The sequence below is a fragment of the Melanerpes formicivorus genome, unplaced genomic scaffold (assembly GCF_026170545.1).
Source record: "Melanerpes formicivorus ecotype bairdi unplaced genomic scaffold, bMelFor1.0.p_v2 SCAF_72, whole genome shotgun sequence".
In the NCBI taxonomy this organism is placed as follows: domain Eukaryota; kingdom Metazoa; phylum Chordata; class Aves; order Piciformes; family Picidae; genus Melanerpes; species Melanerpes formicivorus.
Genome location: NW_027142424.1, coordinates 237,899 through 259,181, shown reverse-complemented (window position 1 = coordinate 259,181; position 21,283 = coordinate 237,899). Strand labels below are relative to the sequence as shown.

Below are 21,283 nucleotides of genomic sequence, written 5' to 3'. Positions count from 1 at the left end.
TGGGTGCTGGAGGGGCAGCAAGTGAAGGCTGCAGCAGTGCTCAGAGGTGAGGCTGGGTGCTGGAGGGGCAGCTGTGAAGGCTCCAGCAGTGCTCAGAGGTGAGGCTGGGTGCTGGAGGCTGTGCAGCAGTCGTTTGATTTCTGCTTTGCCACTAATGAAGCAAATCCTCCAGGAGCTCTTCAGCACTTGTAGCTCCTCACCCCAATTACCAGGAACACCTCAGTTCTGCTGGCTCCTTCTCACTCCAGCCTTCAACTACAACAAATCCTGTCACTTCAGACTCTCTGCAAACCTGCACCTTAATTACTTAATTAAAGGGAATAATGATTGATTAATTCTGCAGGTGTAGGCTGAATTATTCCAGCAGCAATCCAACCTGGGCTAATTAGCTCACACTTCACTTGGGGTGGAGGGGAGCTTGCAGGGGTTGTGTTGTGACAGCAGAGGCCCCAACAGCAGCAGGGGGTGGTGCTGAGGTTGTGGTGCTGAGGTTGTGGTGCTGAGGTCGTGGTGCTGAGGACGTGGTGCTGGGTGGCTCCTGCCTCAGCCTCCTTTGGAGTCCCATTAATTATTTCACTGCTGCTTTGGCTCAGCTCTTTTTAACTGAGCTTCAAATGCTTCCCAGACAAAGGGAGATGAAAAGAGAAGCTCTGAAGCAAAGGAGCTTTGAGAAATCCTTTTCTTCCAGAGAGGCAACAAAAACAAAGCTGGGGATGTGGAGAGGTGGAAGGATGTGGGGGTGAGGGAGAGGAAGCTGCCAGCTGAGTGTCTGCTCTCCCCCCCCCAGCTCCAGGTGGGCTCTGGCCAGCTACCTGCTGCTGGCTCTAGTGGTGTGCAGGCTGCCAGGGGCTGGGGCACCTTTCTCTACCTGATGGGGGAAAGCTCAGCCCCAAGGGGAAGCCCCAAGTGTTGCCCTAGAGGGTGGTGGTAGTGGGGTCTCACCCACCATGGGTGTGAGGATGGGGCTGGGGTCTTCTGAGCCAAGGGGTAAGGGACACAAACTGGAACCCAGGAGGTTTCACTTGGCCTGAAGGAGAAACTCCTTCAGATTGAGGCTGCTGGAGGCCTGGAGCAGGCTGCCCAGGGAGGTTGTGGAGTCTCCTGCTCTGCTGAGCTTCCAAAGCCACCTGGGTGTTGCGATCCTGGGCAAGCTGCTGGGGGTGGATCTCCAGAGGCCCCTTCCAACCCCTCCATGCTGGGCTTCTGTATTTCTATGGTTCTGTGGCTTGAAGAATTTCCACAGTGGAGTGAGCTGGAGACTTTCCACACTGGACTGAGTCCTTTCCTCATGCTGGGATGGAAGGAAAGGGGCTGTGGAGCGCTGGCTTTCCAAGACCTGCTTGGCAGCGTTCAGTTTCTCAGCGGTGTGCAGCAGAACTGTGATCATAGAAGCAGAGAGTCAACAAGGTTGGGAAAGACCTCAGAGATCATCCAGTCCAACCTGGCACCCAGCACCTCACAACTAAACCATGGCACCAAGTGCCACATCCAGTGCCCTCTTGAACACCTCCAGGGATGGGGACTCCACCACCTCCCTGGGCAGCACATTCCCATGGCCAATCTCTCTACCTGGGAAGAACTTTCTCCTCCCCTCCAACCTAAACCTCCCCTGGCACAGCTTGAGACTGTGTCCTCTTGTTCTGGTGCTGCTTGCCTGGGAAAAGAGACCAACCCTCTCCTGGCTACAACCTCCCTTCAGGGAGCTGGAGAGAGCAAGAAGGTCTCCCCTGAGCCTCCTCTTCTCCAGGCTAAGCAACCCCAGCTCCCTCAGCCTCTCCTCACAGGGCTGTGCAGCCCCAGCTGAGATGCTGCTCTGCCTGTTTGGATGAACTGAGATGCCCTTCCCCCCCACCCTAGGCCCCCTCTAGCTGCTGATCTTAGGGCTTCCATGATTTGCTCTGACACGCTGCCAGCTCCTGAGCCGTGCCCGTCGCGGCCCGCGCTGCGCATCGTTCCTCACCTTGTCACCGCCGCCAGGGCAATTTTACAGCTGCCAGCCTCAGTCACGCTGAATTTGCAGCTCCTGCTGCCTCTCCCCCCTCTCTGCTCCCCGGTGGGTCACAGCATGGCGCAGGGATTTCCTTCCCAGCTGCCAGGAGCCGGGGTCTGACGGGCAGGGTGGTGCTGGGCGCCTCCGGCGGGGCCGCCCGGCTGCGGGTGGTGGTGGCTCCCTGCAGCCACCTTGGGCTGTTCTGCTCTTCTGGCGTGTTCAGAGAGGTGCTTTGGTTGGAAGAGACCTTGCAGATCATCCAGGCCAACCATCAAGGCAGCACTTCCAGGGCACCACTAAACCACAGCCCTCAGCACCTCATCACCATGGCTTTGAAACGTCTCCAGGCATGGGGACTCCACCACAGGATCATAGAATCATAGAGTGGTTTGGGTTGGAAGGGACCTCAAAAGGTCATCTAGTCCAACCCCCCTGCAGTCAGCAGGGACACCCTCCACTAGAGCAGGTTGCTCAGAGCCTTGTCCAGCCTGACCTTGACTACCACTGCCCTGGGCAGCCTGGGCCAGGCCTTGACAACCCTCAAGGGGGAGAAACTGTTCCTCATGTCCAGCCTCAACTTCCCCTGGTGCAACTTGAGGCTGTTTCCTCTTGTCCTATTGATTGTTCCTTGGGAGAAGAGATCAAACTCTACCTGGCTCAAACCTCCTTTCAGGGAGGGCTGGATGTCAAGAGGGAGGAGCCAGGCTCTGCTCACTAGCACCCTGTGATAGGACAAGGGGTAATGGATATAAAATGGCACAGGAGGTTCCGCCTCAGCATTGCTCTCTATGACTACCTGAAGGGAGGCTGTAGCCAGGTGGGGGTTGGTCTCTTCTCCCAGGCAAGCAGCACCAGAACAAGAGGACACAGTCTCAAGCTGTGCCAGGGGAGGTTTAGGCTGGAGGTGAGGAGAAAGTTCTTCCCAGCAAGAGAGATTGGCCATGGGAATGTGCTGCCCAGGGAGGTGGTGGAGTCCCCATCCCTGGAGGTGTTCAAGAGGGGATTGGATGTGGCACTTGGTACCATGGTTTAATTGATCAAATGGTGTTGGGTGCCAGGTTGGACTGGATGATCTCTGAGGTCTTTTCCAACCTTATTGATTCTATGTTTCTATGATGAGGAACTTCTTCACCGGGAGGGTCACAGAGCACTGGAACAGGCTCCCCAGAGACGTTGTGGAGTTGTCTTCTCTGGAGACTTTCCAGCCCCACCTGGATGTGTTCCTGTGTGACCTGTGCTGGATTCTATGGTGCTGCTCTGGCGGGGGGGGGTTGGATTGGGGATCTCCGGAGGTCCCTTCCGACCCCTAACACCCTGTGAGGCTGTGCTCCCGCGCTGGGGTGCGGGCTCTGACCCGGTGCCACCCCCACAGGAGCAGCAGCTGGCAGAGCTGGCAGCCGTGCGGCAGGTCCTGCAGGCAGACCTGGGCACCTCCATCCGCCGCATCGCTGACCTGCAGGTGGCCCTGGAGGAGCTGCGCGACAGCGACGACAGCGACGCCGAGAGGTGAGGAGGGAAGCGCCTGGCAGCGGGGAGGGGATGCAAAGGGGACTCGCTCTGCGTGGAGACCACCCAGCCCTTGCCTCTCTCTCCGAGTACCCCTGGAGGTGCTCAAAAAATGGGGGGATGTGGGACTTTGGGGCGCGGGCTGGTGGTCACGGTGGGTGTTGGGTTGCTGGTTGGGTTTGAGGAGCTCAGAGGTCGTTTCCAACCTGAATGGTTCAGAGTCTGGGTTATAAACCCACTCTAATTTACACCTGGGATGCTCTTGGGTTGCTGGTTGGGTTTGAGGAGCTCAGAGGCCGTTTCCAACCTGAATGGTTCTGAGTTTGGGTTATAAACCCACTCTAATCTGCAAGTGGGAGCTTGTGAAGCACACACACAGAGCTTGGGCTGCTGGAGGGGAAGGTGCTCCTCTCCTTGCTGCTTCAGGATGGTGTTGGGTTGCTGGTTGGGGTTGAGGACCTCAGAAGCCTTTTCCAACCTGGATTTTTCTGTGGCCCTTTGTTATCAACCCAATTTGCAAGTGGGAGCTTGTGAAGCACACAGACAGAGAGCTTGGGCTGCTGGAGGGGATGTGGCACCTGGGAAGGTGCTCCTCTCCTTGCTGCTTCAGGATGCTCTTGGGTTGCTGGTTGGGTTTGAGGATCACAGAGGCCTTTTCCAACCTGAATGGTTCAGAGTCTGTGTTATAAAACCACTCTGATTTACACCTGGGAGCTTCTGAAGCACACACAGAGCTTGGGCTGCTGGAGGGGATGTGGCACCTGGGAAGGTGCTCATCTCCTTGCTGGCCTCAGGATGGTGTTGGGCTGGTGGTTGGGATTGAGGGCCTCAGAGGTCTTTTCCAACCTGAATGATTCTATGAGTCTGTGTTGCAAACCCAACTTGCAAGTGGGAGCTTCTGAAGCACACAGACAGAGCTTGGGCTGCTGGAGGGGATGTGGCACCTGGGAAGGTGCTCATCTCCTAGCTGCTTCAGGATGCTCTGGGGTTGCTGGTTGGGGTTGAGGACCTCAGAAGCCTTTTCCAACCTGGATTTTTCTGTGGCCCTTTGTTATCAACCCAATTTGCAAGTGGGAGCTTGTGAAGCACACAGACAGAGCTTGGGCTGCTGGAGGGGATGTGGCACCTGGGAAGGTGCTCCTCTCCTTGCTGCTTCAGGATGCTCTGGGGTTGCTGGTTGGGTTTGTGGATCTCAGAGGTATTTTCCAACCTGGATATTCTATCTAAGTCTGTTGGACTCGATGATCTTGGGAGGCCCCTTCCATCCCCTACCCTCCTGTGAGGCTGTGGTCAGCACCCCCTCTGCTCACCCTCTCTTTGTCCCCTGCAGTGTGAGGACCACGCAGGAGTCACTGAGCTCCAGGAGAGAGACGTGAGTGAGCCCTGGGGAGCTGCCAGATGGGTTGTGGACCCCCAGCTGCCCATGGGAAGGGCACAGATGAGCTTGTGGGTGTGCTGCCTTTCTGTGCCCCACCATGCCCAGCCATTTCCCAGGAGACTCCCTCTGTTAAAGCAGGCAGGATGCTCTCACCAGGCTGCCCTGTGAGAAGGAATGTTCTTCTCTGTGGTGCCCCACAGCAGGACAAGGGGCAGGGGGCACAAACTGCAACCCAGGAGGTCCCACCTGAAGATGAGGAGAAACTTCTTTGGTGTGGGGATGCTGAAGCCCTGGGGCAGGCTGCCCAGAGAGGTTGTGGAGTCTCCTTCTCTGCAGAGATTCCAAACCCTTCTGGCCATTGTGCTCCTGGGCAAGCTGCTGTGGGTGCCCCTGCTTGAGCCAGGGGGCTTGGAGTGGGTGATGTCCAAGAGGTCCTCTCCATCCCCCACCATGCTGGGATTCAGTGAACATGAAGCTGCTCTGTGGCTTTGAAGGGGAACTGAGGCTCCAAAGGCTTTGTTCTGCTGCAGCTGAAGTGTGGGCTCGTGGTGGGTGGGCAGGGGTAGCTCCAGCCCTGGGGGAGCCCAGGGGTGCCTGGGGCACAATGAGGTGCCCAGGGTCACACTGGCTCTGTCCCTGCAGCTCCAGTCCTGGGGCACTACAGGCAGCAGCAGGGTTCTCCTACCTGCTGAGGGAAGCAATGGCAGCAGCAGTGGCCCAGGGAGCAGGCTGCCTGGAGAGCCTTGGTTCATCCAGCCTGTGCCACAGAGCAGCCAGGGCAGAGTGCACCAGCTGGAGATGCCTCTGCTGGAGCCATAGAAGGCCCTCCAGCCTCACCCTTGCCCATGTCCCAGGACCACTCCCCAGTGCTGCCAACCCTTCTGGCTGTTCTTCTGGAGCTAATGGGTTCTCTGCTGCCTCCCCAGGGATGCCTGCTCCAGCGTGGGCTCTGTGCTCAGCCTGGAGCCTGCAGAGAGCATCAAGTCCTGGCCAGGATCATCCATGGGTACCAGCGTGGCTGGGAGCATCTCAGCACAGTCCATTGGCAGCCACAGCACCCAGGGACCGAGGTAAGGGACCCCCAGTGCAAAGCCAACCCCAGTGCAGAGCTAACTAACCCCAGTGCAGAGCTAACCCCAGTGCAGAGCCAGCCCCAGTGCAGAGCTAACCAACCCCAGCCTTTTACAGTTGTTCCCAGGCAGAGTCAATTTTGTTGGACCAAGACCTGGAGCTAGAGAGATGATTCCCCCAGCCTGGCTGGTGGGGAGTAGGGGGTGGGGTGGGGTCACAGAGAAAGGTGACCTGCAAATCCTGATGGCTTTTGCTCTGTTTGGCTTCAGCTAATTCAGGATGGAAATAGGTGGAGGGGAAGTGATGAGAAATGCAAAGCAAGAGGCCAGGAGGGTGGTAAGGCAATAAAAAGGAGATCAGCAGAGGCAGCTCATCCTTATTAAGATTCCTTTGTCTTGCACAAGCAGCCAGCAATGAAAAATGAATCTGCTCTGCACCACATGTGGGATGTTTGCTGAACAAACAGCTGCCAGCAGCCAGAGGAGAGCAGGGAAGGGCTGCTCTGTGGCAGGCTGCAGGAGGGCTTGGGTCACCTTTTCTTGGAGGCTCTCCCTGTTTAAATGTCTGCACAAAGTCTTGGGCAGCAGGGCCAAGCCTGGATAAACACAGCACAGAGCAGGGCTGGAATCACCAAATCATATCTGTTGGCCTGGGATTGGGAGGAGGTTTAAAGGTCTGCAGTCAGCAGGGACATCCTCAGCTAGAGCAGCTTGCTCAGAGCCCCTGAGGGATTTCACAGCTGCAGCAAAGGAGCCTGGTTTGAAGGCAGCACCCACCAGACCCCCCCAGGACATGGCCCAGTGCTGGGGCTCCAGAGGTCCATGCAGGGAGGCTGAAGGAGATCCAGAGTCCAGGCAGCTCCCTAGCAGGGGTCTGTGTCAGCCCAGGCTTCATCCCAGCAGGATCAGCCCCTGCTTTGCCCTGCAAGGTGTCTTGGCACAGATAATGTGGGCTAGAGGGATCTCAGGGGTCCTGCCTGTGACTGAGCTCCCATCCCAGAGCTCCCATCCCAGAGCTCCCATCCCAGAGCTCCCACAGATAGACTGGGTAGGGTTGGAAAGGGAACTTCAAAGCTCATCCAGTCCAACCCTCAGCAGTCAGCAGGGACATCCTCAGCTAGAGCAGGTTGCTCAGAGCCCCAGACAACCTGACCTGGGATGGTTCCAGGCATGGGGCATCTCCCACCTCTCTGGGCAGCCTGGGCCAGGCTCTCACCCCCCTCACAGTGAAGGTCTTGTGCCTTATACCTAACCTAAATCTCCCCTCGTTCAGTTTCAAGCCAGCAGCCCTTAAGCCATCAGGTTTTCCATTAGGAAGCCAATCCAAGCATTGATGGCTTTCTCCTGCTGTGGGCCAGGCTGCATCATGACAGAGGGGCTGGTCCTGAGGTGAGGCAGGGGATGGAGCTGCAGCCCTGAGCTCTGCCTCTTGGTTTCTGCACCCCACCACACCGTGGCCCTGGCATCACCCCAGCAACAGGGCCAAAGTGCAGCTCAGGAGGTTTCCCCTGAACTTAAGGAGAAACTTCTCTGGTGTGAGGCTGCTGGAGCCCTGGGGCAGGCTGCCCAGAGAGGTTGTGGAGTCTCCTTCCCTGTAGATTCCAACCTCCCCTGGCAAGCTGCTGTGGCTGCCCCTGCTTGAGCAGGGGTCTTGGAGTGGGTGATGTCCAGAGGTCCTCTCCATCCCCCACCATGCTGGGATTCAGTGAACATGAAGCTGCTCTGTGGCTTTGAAGGGGAACTGAGACTCCAAAGGATTTGTTCTGCTGCAGCTCAAGTGTGGGCTCGTGGTGGGTGGGCAGGGGTAGCTCCAGCCCTGGGGAGCCCAGGGGTGCCTGGGCCACAATGAGGTGCCCAGGGCCACACTGGCTCTGTCCCTGCAGCTCCAGTCCTGTGGCACTGCAGGCAGCAGCAGGGTTCTCCTACCTGCTGAGGGAAGCAATGGCAGCAGCAGTGGCCCAGGGAGCAGGCTGCCTGGAGAGCCTTGGTTCATCCAGCCTGTGCCACAGAGCAGCCAGGGCAGAGTGCACCAGCTGGAGATGCCTCTGCTGGAGCCATAGAAGGCCCTCCAGCCTCACCCTTGCCCATGTCCCAGGACCACTCCCCAGTGCTGCCAACCCTCCTGGCTGTTCTCCTGGGTTCCCCTTCCTGCTGCTTAGACTGAGCTGATCCCCAGAGGTCTCTTCCATCCCTCGCCACGCCGGGGTTCTGTGCTCCTCCTCCTTCCCTGCTCTGTGTCCCAGGGCTGGTGGGGATCCAGCACGTTTATTTTTAACCATGGTGGTGTCAAAGGCAGAGCATTGCATGGGAGGACTGGGAGCTCCTCTGGAGCTGACAAGAAAACCCTCTTCTGCTCAGAAATGAGGCCAGGGCCCTTTTTTTCCTCTCCCTGAAGTGGAGCCGTCTTGGCTGCCGTGCTGAGCCGCCAGAAAACAAGCACCCAGGCCCCACTTTCATCCCTGGGTACTGTGTTGCAAGGCATGTGTGGGTTCCACTCTGGAAATTATTTCAACTAGCATAATTGTAATCATGTTAATTGCTGTGTAATCTTCCCTAATTATTGTTGTGTGTCATTTGCTGCCGCCGTGAATGGCGGATTGCTGAGCTCCCCTTGGCTTCCAGCTGCCTTCTGAGTTCTGCAGCAGGCCCTGCTCTTGCCTTGGGCTGGGGGGGGGGAAAAGCATCTTCCCTGGGGCTGAGGCATGGAGCACTGGATTAGCAACTGGCTGGAGGGTGAGCCCAGAGAGTGGTGGTGAATGGTGCCACAGCCAGCTGGCAGCCAGGCACCAGTGGTGTGCCCCAGGGATCAGTGCTGGGCCCTGTGCTCTTTAACATCTTCATTGATGATCTGGGTGAGGGCATTGAGTCTAGCATCAGTAAGTCTGCAGATGACACCAAGCTGGGGGCAGGAGTTGAGCTGTTAGAGGGTAGAGAGGCTCTGCAGAGGGACCTGGACAGGCTGGACAGATGGGCAGAGGCCAAGGGCAGGAGACTGAACACATCCAAGTGCCAGGTGCTGCACATTGGCCACAACAACCCCAGGCAGTGCTACAGGCTGGGGGCAGAGTGGCTGAGAGCAGCCAGGCAGAGAGGGACCTGGGGGTGCTGGTTGATGGTAGGCTGAACATGAGGCAGCAGTGTGCCCAGGTGGCCAGGAGGGCCAATGGCATCCTGGCCTGCATCAGGAAGAGTGTGGCCAGCAGGAGCAGGGAGGGCATTCTGCCCTGTGCTCAGCACTGCTCAGGCCACACCTTGAGTCCTGTGTCCAGCTCTGGGCTCCTCAGTTTAGGAAAGATGTTGAGGTGCTGGAAGGTGTCCAGAGAAGGGCAAGAAAGCTGGGGAGGGGTCTGGAGCACAGCCCTGTGAGGAGAGGCTGAGGGAGCTGGGGTTGCTTAGCCTGCAGAAGAGGAGGCTCAGGGGAGACCTTCTTGCTCTTTCCAGCTCCCTGAAGGGAGGTTGTAGCCAGGTGGAGGTTGGTCTCTTCTCCCAGGCAAGCAGCAGCAGAACAAGAGGACACAGTCTCAAGCTGTGCCAGGGAAGGTTCAGGCTGGAGGTGAGGAGAAAGTTCTTCCCAGCAAGAGAGATTGGCCATTGGGATGTGCTGCCCAGGGAGGTGGTGGAGTCACCATCCCTGGAGGTGTTCAAGAGGGGATTGGATGTGGCACTTGGTGCCATGGTTCAGTTAGTCCTGAGGTGTTGGGTGCCAGGTTGCACTTGATGATCTCTGAGGTCTTTCCCAACCTTGTTGATTCTGTGATTCTAAGGAAACTCCACAGCCTCAGGGAGCTGAAATCTCTGCTCAGTTCATTTGGTGTTGAGCAATGAAATGGGTTTGGGGCTGGTTTAATGAGCCCATGGCACGGTGGCAAAGGGGCTGGTGTGCTCTGGGGGACCTGAAGCCACTCCATTACCCATCACTTCCACAATTACCTTTCATTCCCCAGCCCTGGGGTCTGTCTGCAGCCCATCTCGGGTGTGTAAATGATGGCAGGGGTCAGCAGAGCCTGCTCCCAACAGGTCCTGCCTGGTGCTTGGATTATCTGCAATCACCCTGTTCCCATGGCAACCCAGCATCTCTCTCTCTCTCCCCCCCCCCAAGGGCAGGGCACTTCATTACCAGTGCTGTGCAACTTGACCACTGCTCCCACACCTCGCAGCCCTGCTGGCCTCCCAGAGCTGTGTCTATATTTAGGTGCTGCTGCTTTATCCTCTGGCTTTCTACAGCTCCCTGCAAGGAGGCTGGAGTGAGGAGGGGGGTTGGTTGAGTCTCTTCTCCCAAGGAACAAGCAATAGGACAAGAGGAGATGGCCTCAAGTTCCCTCAGTGGGGGGAGGTTTAGGTTGGAGATTAGAAGAGACTTCTTGACTGCACTTGGGTGTTCCCCACCACCCTTCAACCCAACACCTGGGGTTTAGGTTGGACATGAGGAACAATTTCTTCCCCTTGAGGGATTGTCAAGGCCTGGCCCAGGCTGCCCAGGGCAGTGGTGGAGTCCCCATCCCTGGAGGGGTTTCAGAGCTGTGGAGATGTGGTGCTGAGGGGGGTGCCCTGGCAGGGCTGGGTTAAGGGTTGGACTCAATGATCTTAAAAGTCTCTTCCAACCCAAAGCAGTCTGTGATGTGATGATATTCTCTTATCTCAGAGGCAGGAAGGGTGGCTGAAAGCCATCCAGGAGCCCTCCTGCTCCCCAGGGGCCAGGTGCCTGCTGCCAGCCCTGACTGCCACCCCCAGGCTGCTCTTCAGCTTCTTGCAAGGTTGGAGACAAGTGGGGGTTGGTCTCTTCTCCCAGGAAACGAGCAACAGGGCAGGAGGAAATGGGAAGAAGTTTAGGTTGGACATGAGGAGCAATTTCTCCCCTTTGAGGGTTGTCAAGGCCTGGCCCAGGCTGCCCAGGGCAGTGGTGGAGTCCCCATCCCTGGAGGGGTTTCAGAGCTGTGGAGGTGTGGTGCTGAGGGCCCTGGTTTGATGGTGCCCTGGCAGTGCTGGGTTAAGGGTTGGCCTGGATGGACTGAAAGGTCTCTTCCAACCCAACCAGTTCCATGATTCTGACCAACCCAACCCTGTCCATCAGCCTGCCAGGACAGCGTCCTACAGTGCTGACGACCACTGTGGCTCTCCTTTGGGGAGAGGAGGTAGAGCCCACAAGGTTCCTGCATCAGCCTGTGCTTGGGGGGTGAGCTCCCATCCCCATCACACCTCTTCTGCCAGTCCCTCCTCAACGTGCAGCCCCTGGCCAGGCCCAATTTGGCTCTTGCAGTCCCCTGTTGCTCTCTTCCCCAGCAGCAGGCTGGGTGGAACACACCATGAAGAATGCACTCAAAGGTGCTCTGTGAGTTGGCTTCATCACATTTTAGTGAACAATCTTTGGCTTTGACAGGCATCAAATAAATCCAACTTATTGCTGTCATCTGCCAGGCAAGGGGGAAAACAAAAGGGACATTTGGAAGCAGGTGTTTGGGTTGGGCAGAGCTGAAGCTGGCCACATCCCCCTCCCTGTGCTGTGAAGTCAGTCAGGTTGGCACCCAGCAGTCTTTTAAGGGAAAAAGCTTTGGGCTTTGCCCAGCTGCTCCAGGCAGCAGCAGGAGTCACTTCTGAGACAGCCATGCCAATGCCAATGCTTCTCCTGCTCAGCCTTGTCCTTGCTGGGTGACACTGGGGAGGGACTTTTCACAGGGGCTCCTAGTAATAGGAGGAGGGGGAATGGCTTTGAGCCTGTTGGGAGAGGGCAGGCTGAGACTGGAGATGAGGGAAGAAATTCTTTCCAGTGAGGGTGGGGAGACACTGGAACAGGCTGCCCTGGGAGGCTGTAGATGCCCCCTCCTTGGAGGTGTTCAGGACCAGGTTGGATGGAGCAACCTGGGCTAGTGGAAGGTGTCCCTGCCCATGGCAGGGGAGTTGGAAGTAGGTGATCTCAAAGGTCCCTTCCACCTTGGAACTCTGGCCCCTGGAAAGCACACAGCTCCAACTGATTCTCCATCTCTCGTTTAGGGTGAGCAGAGACACGAAGGAGCCATCCCCCAGCCGGCTGCCTGCTGCCCGTGGCACTGCCAGGCCCAGTGAGGCTGCAGGTCTGGGCAGGGTGGGGAGTCCCTCCCTCGGTGCTAGGAGAAGGGAGTATGGAAAGCCTGCGGCAGATGAAGAGGAGCTGGAGGGCCCCAGGAAGCCTGCGGATAGGATGGGAGAGATGTCCCCATCCGTGCTGCGGCGAGGGCCGTCCCCCGCCTCGGATGGGAGGTTCCCCAGCCCGGTGCCGCCGACGGTGCCGAGGAGAAGACGTCTCTCTCCAGCAGCAGGGACGGTGCCCAGCTCCTCGGCTGCCCTGTCGGAGTACGTGGAGGAGCTGCGGCGGCAGCGGGGAGCGGAGCCAGGCTCCCCCTCGCTGGGCGACGGCTCTGCCCTGCCCATTTACCGCACCACCGGCGCCGCAGCCCTGCGGCGTGCCAGGGCCGTGCCTGCAGCCGAGGATTCCCTGGGCAAGGCGGATGGGAGTCAGGCGAAGGACGGTGGAGGAGCAGACCCCGGCCTGGTGCGCTCCTCCAGCCTGCGGAGCGTGGCTCCCGAGCCAGCCGAACCCGTGCGCTCCCCGGCGCTGGGCAGAGCGGCCAAATTCGGCTCCTACGACTCCCTCCTGCAGAGCCTCGACGGCTCCGGCCGCAGGCCGAGCTCTCCAGGGCTGGGTGCGCCCCGGCTCGGCTCCTGGAGAAGCTACCTGGAGCCGTCGGTGGAAGACGTGGAGGTGGGAAGGGGTGCTGGGGGTCTCCTGAGCTCCCCATCCAGCGAGGAGCTGCTGGGCGAGGGGAAGGGGAGCGACCCCTTCAGCTGGCGCATACCCACCCTCAACTACGAGAGGAGAACCAACGTCGACTTCGACGACTTCCTGCCGGCCATCCGCAAGTGCCGCTCCACCAGCAGCCTGGCCAAGCCCGGCCGGGACAGACGGGACGGCCACCGGCCCCTCACCGTCCGCTTCCAGGATGAGGCCATAGAGGGCAGCTCGGTGTCCTCCGAGATGAAGGGCGCGCCCAAGCGCAGCCCGACCACCCGGGAGGACCCCGGGGACGTCTCTGACTCCTCCTCTTCCTCTGGATCCGTCGTCTCCTCCCGGAGCACCGACAGCATCAAGCGCCGGCCGCAGCCGCAGCGAGGGGACGGGGAGGGGAGCAGCGGCAAAGGCAGCAGCCAGGCCAGCAGTGCCAGCCGGCGGGCAGAGGCAGAAGGCAAGGAGGACGATGTCGCCAGCATCATGAAGAAGTATCTGGGACAAGACTAAGGTAATCATGTGTGCCAGTGGCTGGTGCCAGCGGCTGGTGCCAGCTCAGAGCGCCGGTGGCTCGTCTGTGGCGTTGGCCCCGAGCCCCTGTCCCTCCAGCCCACACGGTGCATAGGAAGCATGGGGACGTGGGGCCCTGGGCCAGTGGGTGTCCCCAGGCACCCCCACCAGCACAGCAGGGCAGCCTGGGAGATGCACCGGGCTGGCTTCCCCCTCGCTGCCCAGCTCTGCCTCTGCCCCGCAGCAGCCCAAACGGTGGCAGTGATGCCTCCTGGGGTCCAGCCTCTCCTCTGTCCTCTCCTTGCTCTCTTTGGAGCTGCAAGGGGATTGGGCAACGGGGACACTGCCAGGGATGCCCCAGGGGGTTCAGCCTCCTTCTTGTCCTTTCCTTGCTCTCTTTGGAGATGGAGAAGGGAGAAAGTTCTTCACAGAAAGAGTTATTGGCTGTTGGGATGTGCTGCCCAGGGAGGTGGTGGAGTCACTGTCCCTGGAGGTGTTCAAGAGGGGATTGGATGTGGCACTTGGAGCCATGGTTTAGTTAGTCCTGAGGTATTGGGTGCCAGGTTGGACTTGGGGATCTCTGAGGTTTTTTCCAACCTTGTTGATTCTATGATCTAGGGTGGGCAATAAGGACAATGGCAGTGCCAGGCACAGCCCCAGGGCTTGTCACAGCACCAGCTCTGAGTCCCCTGGGTTCCCCCAACCTCTTGGACTCCCAAAACCAGTGCCCCCAGGTGCCACCACAGCACCCAGTAGACAGCTCCTTCTGAGCACCCTTGCTCCTGGGGTTAAGTTATCCCTGCAGCTTCAGCTGGCTGCTGGAGGTCACCCCCTCCAGAGGAAGGGGGTCCTGCCTGGATGTGGAGCAGGTCCCTCAGTTAGCAGCTGCCTCTGACAGCCCCTTGGGTCCCATTTCTGTAGTGGAGCTGACACTGGGAGAATTAGGAGTTATTGCTGCAGTCCCAGTTGGGAGGCAAAGTCCCTGATGAATGCAGCATGGCTCTAATTAAGTGTTTCAAGCAGATTAGGAAAACATTTGGTGGAAGCATTGCCTCTGCACCAACTGACTGGGTGTCAAGCTGGGCCCAGATTGACAAAGCCAACAGGAGAAGGGGAATGCCTGTTAATCAAGCATTTCTTTCCAGGAAGCACCACTTGGTAGTAGCCTGATAGTAGAGTCCCAGGGCAGGAGATTGAACACATCCAAGTGTCAGGTGCTGCACATTGGCCACAACAACCCCAGGCAGTGCTACAGGCTGGGGGCAGAGTAGCTGGAGAGCAGCCAGGCAGAGAGGGACCTGGGGGTGCTGGTTGATGGTAGGCTGAACATGAGCCTGCAGTGTGCCCAAGTGGCCATGAAGGCCAAGGGCATCCTGGCCTGCATCAGGAAGTGTGGCCAGCAGGAGCAGGGAGGTCATTCTGCCCTGTGCTCAGCACTGCTCAGGCCACACCTTGAGTCCTGTGTCCAGTTCTGGACTCCTCAGGTTAGGAAAGATGTTGAGGTGCTGGAAGGTGTCCAGAGAAGGGCAAGAAAGCTGGGGAGGGGTCTGGAGCACAGCCCTGTGAGGAGAGGCTGAGGGAGCTGGGGTTGCTTAGCCTGGAGAAGAGGAGGCTCAGGGGAGACCTTCTTGCTCTCTCCAAGTCCCTGCAGGGAGGTTGTAGCCAGGAGGGGGTTGGTCTCTTCTCCCAGGCAAGCAGCAGCAGAGCAAGAGGACACAGTCTCAAGCTGTGCCAGGAGAGGTTCAGGCTGGAGGTTAGGAAGAAGTTCTTCATAGAAAGAGAGATTGGCCATTGGGATGTGCTGCCCAGGGAGGTGGTGGAGTCCCCATCCCTGGAAGTGTTTAGGAGGAGCCTGGCTGAGGCACTTGGTGCCATGGTTTAGTTGATCAGATGGTGCTGGGTGAGAAATTGGACTGGGTGATCTCTGAGGTCTTTTTCAACCTGGTTAATTCTATCCTCTCCTCTCCTCTTTGCAGCAGCAAAGGTGCCACTCTCCACTCCCTCCAGGCTTCGTGTGAAGGAACAGCAGCCTCCTGCCGTTGCTCCTCCGGAAGAGCCCCCGGTAGGAAACACCTCACTTAGAGACTGCCAGTGCCATGGCCCCCCCCTCAAAAACCAGCCCCCAGGAGCTGTGGGGTGGCTTGACAGACGATGAGACTGGCTTTTGTGGTTAGACATACCGTGGTTTCTTGATGCTCCTTGCTCCTGCCCTCCTCCCCTCACCGCGGCTGCACTCGGGGCCGGCTGTGGGGACAAGAGACCTTCCTCTTCTCCTGCAGTTGGTTGACTCAGGATTTGGTGCTTTAGTTCAGACCCCAGCAGCTGCCTCGCTGCCTGATAACACAGCATGCTCTGAAGAGCCAGAGGAACACCAAACCTCTTCCTTTTTGACCCAGAAGGTGCTGCCCAGATGTCTCATCCCTCATGGCGCTGTGCGGAGCTCACGGAACCACACAGCATGGTGGGGAGGTTGGAAAGGATCCTCTGGAGATCAGCCCAGGCCAACCCCCCTGCCAAGGCAGGGACACCCAGAGAAAGTCACAGAGGGACAGGTCCAGGCAGGTTTGGAATGTCTCCAGAGATGGAGGCTCCACAACCTCCCTGGGCAGCCTGCCCCAGGGCTCCCTCTCCCTTTAATTCAAGGAGTTCCTCCTCATATTCAGGAGGAGCTTCTGATGCTCCAGTTGGTGCCACCACCCCTTGTCCTGCCACTGGGCACCACTGGAAAAAAGCCTGGTGCCATCCTCCTGACACCCACCCTTGAGGTATTGATCAGCATTGATCAGATCCCACTCAGGCTGCTCTTCTCCAGCCTAGAAACCCCCAACTCCCTCAGCCCTTCCTCCTCACAGAGCTGTTCCAGTCCCCCCTGCATCTTTGCAGCCCTTGGCTGCACCCTCTCCAGCAGTTCCCTGTCCTTCTTGAACTGGGGAGCCCCAAACTGGACCCAGTGCAACAGATGTGGCCTCAGCAGGGCAGAGCAGAGGAGGAGGAGAACCTCCCTCAACCTGCTTGCCCAAGCAGCTTTTGGGTCTTGCTGTGACAGCCACAGCAGCAGAGCTCAGGAGGTCTCTCTGTGGACACCTGAAGGTAGGCTCCATAGGTGGTTTTGTGGCTCCTGCCTCCTTGGGACAGCTGGGCCCATCCTGCTGTCCCTCTGTGGTGCATGTGGAATGGGGCTGGGGGCAGAGGGGGGTGCTGTGTTTGGGTGGCTGCTTGGGGTTTTACACAATAAAATGTTTGCTTCTTTGCCACGAGCCTCTCCTCATCTGTCCTTCCCCAGCAGCAGGAGCAACTCCAGGGCAGTGGCACAGGGCAGGGCTGAGCATCCCCACCCCACCAGCCCCCATGGCTGGGGGCTTCTCACTGAGACCCTGCCCCCTCCTCCTCACTCTGCATGCACAGCCTCTCTTTGCTTGGAATAGAAGAGGGATGGGATGGGATGGGATGGAATAGAATGGACTGGAATGGAACGGAATAGACCACACCAGGTTGGAAGAGACTTCAGAGATCATCCAACCTATCACCCAACACCATCTAATCAACTAAACCATGGCACCAAGTGCCTCAGCCAGGCTCTTCCTAAACACCTCCAGGGATGTTGACTCCACCACCTCCCTGGGCAGCACATCCCAATGGCCAATCTCTCTTGCTGGGAAGAATTTCTTCCTAACATCCAGCCTAAACCTCCCCTGGCACAGCTTGAGACTGTGTCCTCTTGTTCTGGTGCTGCTTGCCTGGGAGAAGAGACCAACCCCCACCTGGCTACAGCCTCCCTTCAGGGAGTTGGAGAGAGCAAGAAGGTCTCCCCTGAGCCTCCTCTTCTCCAGGCTAAGCAACCCCAGCTCCCTCAGCCTCTCCTCACAGGGCTGTGCTCCAGACCCCTCCCCAGCTTTGTTGCCCTTCTCTGGACACCTTCCAGCACCTCAACATCTTTCCTAACCTGCGGAGCCCAGAACTGGACACAGGACTCAAGGTGTGGCCTGAGCAGTGCTGAGCACAGGGCAGAATGACCTCCCTGCTCCTGCTGGCCACACTGTTCCTGCTGCAGGCCAGGATGCCATTGGCCTTCTTGGCCACCTGGGCACACTGCTGGCTCATGTTCAACCTACTCTCAACCAGCACCCCCAGGTCCCTCTCTGCCTGGCTGCTCTCAGCCACTCTGCCCCCAGCCTGTAGCACTGCCTGGGGTTGCTGTGGCCAATGTGCAGAGCCTGGCACTTGGATGTGTTCAATCTCCTGCCCTTGGACTCTGCCCATCTGTCCAGCCTGTCCAGGTCCCTCTGCAGAGCCTTTCTACCCTCCAGCAGATCAACTCCTGCCCCCAGCTTGGTGTCATCTGCAGACTTACTGATGCTGGACTCAATGCCCTCATCCAGATCATCAATAAAGGTATTATTGATTATCCCAGAAGGGATCCAAACTTCCTTAGCAGGGGTTTGTGGCCAAGTCCTGCAGGTTCATGGAATCCTGGACTCATGGAATGGTTTGGACTGGGGAGGACCCTAGAGATCATCTAGTTCCAATCCCCTGCCTTGGGCAGGGACACCTTCCACCAGACCAGGTTGCTCAAGGCCTCATCCAACCTGCCCTTGAGCAGCTCCAGGGAGGGGGCAGCCACAAACTCCCTGCACAACCTCTGCTGGTGTCTCTCCACCCTCATTGGAAAGAATTTCTTCCTTATCTCCAGCCTAACTCTCCCCTCTCCCAGCTTCAATCCATTCCCTCTTCACCCTCCCCCTAGAAGCCCTTGGGCAAAGCCCCTGCCTGGCTCTCTTGGGGGCTCCCTCTAACAGAGACCAACTCTCCTTTCCCTCAGCAGTCCCTGGGTCATTCCCTCAGCTGGGAGATGTGCACCACAGCCCTGTTGGAGAAAAGGCCCTGGGAAGGCTCCTTGTGGGCTGTGATTCTATGACCTCAGCTCACCCAGCATCAGTGGGGAGGGGGCACCCTGAGGAGCTCATGCCAGGAGGCCAGCCCAGCTTGGCATCATCCCCACCTTCACCCTTGCAAGCAGTGGCTGGCTGAGATGTTGGCTCTGTGGCTCCTGTTTGATCTCCAGCTGCTGCAGAAGTGCCTCCTGATGTGGTGGCTGTAGGAGGATGATGCCTTTGATCTGGGGCTGTCTGCAGCGCTGGCTTTGCTGAGCAGGGAGCTGCTGCTGTTTAAACAGGCAGCCAGGAAAGCAGATCTCTGTGTGTGTGTCTGTGTGTGACACTCTGGCTTGCTGCTGTTCTCCCTGTGCTTCCACAGGACACAAAGGAAATTGCTCTGTGGCTGGAAATGGCTCTGCAAATCCTTCAGCAGCCAATCAGAGCTGGAGGAGGCTTCTTCGGCTGCAGCTTTTCAGCCTGAGTGCAGAGAATGGAGTCACAGAGTGCCCAGGCTTGGAAGGGAACCCCCAAAGGTCATTCTGCCCAACCCCCCCTGCAGGCAGCAGGGACACCTCCAGCTCGAGCAGGTTGCTCAGGGCCACATCAAGTCTGACCTTGAATGTCCCTGGGGATGGAGCCTCCACCACCTCTCTGGGCAACCCCTTCCAGTGTTCCACCACCCCCACTGGGAAGAGCTTCCTCCTGATGTCCAGCCTACATCTCCCCTGCTCCAGCTGCAAACCATTGCCTCTCATCCTATCCCCTTCTGAGCAGTCCCTCCCCAGCCTTCCTGCAGCTCCCCTTCAGGTACTGAACTGCAGCTCTGAGGTCTCCCTGCAGCCTTCTCTTCTCCAGGCTGAACAGCCCCAACTCTCCCAGCACTGAATGCCCAAAGTCATCCTGCTGTGCACGACCACATTCACAACACTGGCACCAGGGGGGAGGCTTAGGCTGGACATGAGGAACAATTTCTTCCCCCAAAGGGCTGCCAAGGCCTGGCCCAGGCTGCCCAGGGCAGTGCTGGAGCCCCCATCCCTGGAGGGCTTTCAAAGCCCTGGAGCTGTGGTGCTGAGGGCCATGGTTTGGTGGTGGCCTAAGGGTTGGACTGGCTGAGCTGAAAGGTCTCTACCAAGCAAAACCATTCTGCAGTCCTGTGATCCTGACGTTTCTGCCCAGCTGCCTGCTTCTGCCTTCCTCCTCAGCTCAAGGCTGAGCTGCTCCTGGAGGTTCAAGGCCATCTGGGAGAGTGGCTGGGCTGTGTTACCAGGCTGAGTTTTATCCCTCTTGACATCCTGTTCCACCAGCTTGAGCCACTCCCCACCCTCCTGCCACGCTGGGGACAGCTGAGTGCTGTGCTCCTGGCAAGCTCCTGGCACAGCCCAGGCTGTGCCACCTGAAACCAGGGAGCCACAGGATCCTTTTGGTGGGAACAGGCCTTTAAGGTCATAGAATCACAGAATCAATAAGGCTGGAAAAGACCTCAGAGATCATCCAGTCCAACCTGGCACCCAACACCTCCTGACTACTAAACCATGGCTCCAAGTGCCACATCCAATCCCCTCTTGAACACCTCCAGGGGTGGGGACTCCACCACATTCCAAGGGCAAATTACTCTTGCTGGGAAGAACTTTCTCCTCCCTTCCAGCCTGAACTGCCCCTGGCACAGCCATTAACTGCAGGAGTGGCTGGTGGGGGGGCAGGAGTGGCCAGTGATGGGGCAGGAGGGGTCAGTGGTGAGGTAGGAGAGGACAGTGATGGGGCAGGAGGGGTCAGTGGTGAGGTAGGAGAGGACAGTGATGGGGCAGGAGGGGTCAGTGGTGAGGTAGGAGAGGACAGTGATGGGGCAGGAGGGGTCAGTGGTGAGGTAGGAGAGGACAGTGATGGGGCAGGAGGGGTCAGTGGTGAGGTAGGAGAGGACAGTGATGGGGCAGGAGGGGTCAGTGGTGAGGTAGGAGAGGACAGTGATGGAGCAGGAGAGGAAGCTGGAGCCTAGAGTGGCACAGAAGGGGCTGGTGGGGGTTAGGAGGGTTCAGTGGTGAGGTAGGAGAGGAGAGAATGGAGCACAAGGAGACAGTGGTGGGACAGGAGGGGTTGGTGAGGCTGATGGGGGAACAAGAAGGGGCTGGTGGTGGGGTAGGAGGGGTCAGGGGTGAGGTAGGAGAGGACTGAAGGAGCACAAGGAGACAGTGGTGGGACAGGAGGGGTTGGTAGGGCTGATGGTGAGACAAGAGGGGCTGGTGGGGTAGGAGTGGTCAGTCATGGGGCAGGAGGTGATGGTGGTGGGACAGGAGGGGCTGGTGGTGGGGCAGGAGAGGCTGGTGGTGGGGCAGGAGGTGATGGTGGTGGGGCAGGAGAGGACAATGGTGGGACAGGAGGTGATGGTGGTGGGGCAGGAGGTGATGGTGGTGGGACAGGAGGGGCTGGTGGTGGGACAGGAGGGGTCAGTGGTGGGATAGGAGGTGAGGGTGGTGGGGCAGGAGAGGCTGGTGGTGGGGCAGGAGAGGACAATGGTGGGACAGGAGGTGATGGTGGTGGGGCAGGAGGGGTCAGTGGTGGGACAGGAGGTGATGGTGGTGGGGCAGGAGGGGTCAATGGTGGGGCAGGAGGGGTCAGTGGTGGGGCAGGAGGGGTCAGTGGTGGGACAGGAGGGGTCAGTGGTGGGACAGGAGGTGATGGTGGTGGGGCAGGAGGGGTCAATGGTGGGGCAGGAGGGGTCAATGGTGGGGCAGGAGGGGTCAGTGGTGGGGCAGGAGGGGTCAGTGGTGGGACAGGAGGTGATGGTGGTGGGGCAGGAAGGGTCAGTGGTGGGGCAGGAGGGGTCAATGGTGGGGCAGGAGGGGTCAGTGGTGGGGCAGGAGGGGTCAGTGGTGGGGCAGGAGGGGTCAGTGGTGAGGCAGGAGGGGTCAGTGGTGGGGCAGGAGGGCAGCACTGCACTCAGAGCTGCCCCACAGCCCAGGAGCCACTCATCACCTCTACACATTGGCTCGTGGGGAGGAGGCTTTGTTTCTCCCTGACTTGCTGCAGCCAAGCTGCTGATCTGGGTTGGAAATGATGAATTTCCCTGAATTCAAGTCCTGAAAGGAGAGTGAGAGCTTAATTCCAGTGCAAGGTCCTTGTGCTCCTGCAGCACATTGCAAACCAGCTGGGGAGAGAAGCCTCTACAATAGGAACCTTCCCTGAGCAGCCTGCTGGGAT

At 58.5% G+C, this 21,283-nt stretch overlaps 1 protein-coding gene across 1 annotated transcript in view; it reads left to right on the top strand.

The window, feature by feature from the left end:
• MYO18B (myosin XVIIIB) overlaps positions 1 to 16,429 on the top strand; it is an 86,689-nt gene extending 70,260 nt beyond the window's left edge. The window contains exons 39-43 of the mRNA XM_068163263.1: positions 3,363 to 3,496; positions 4,827 to 4,868; positions 5,801 to 5,944; positions 11,933 to 13,215; positions 15,222 to 16,429. Coding sequence (XP_068019364.1) covers positions 3,363 to 3,496; positions 4,827 to 4,868; positions 5,801 to 5,944; positions 11,933 to 13,214 — 1,602 coding nt within the window. The 3' untranslated portion in view covers position 13,215; positions 15,222 to 16,429. The remainder of the gene's footprint in view (positions 1 to 3,362; positions 3,497 to 4,826; positions 4,869 to 5,800; positions 5,945 to 11,932; positions 13,216 to 15,221) is intronic.
• Positions 16,430 to 21,283: the final 4,854 nt, after the last annotated feature.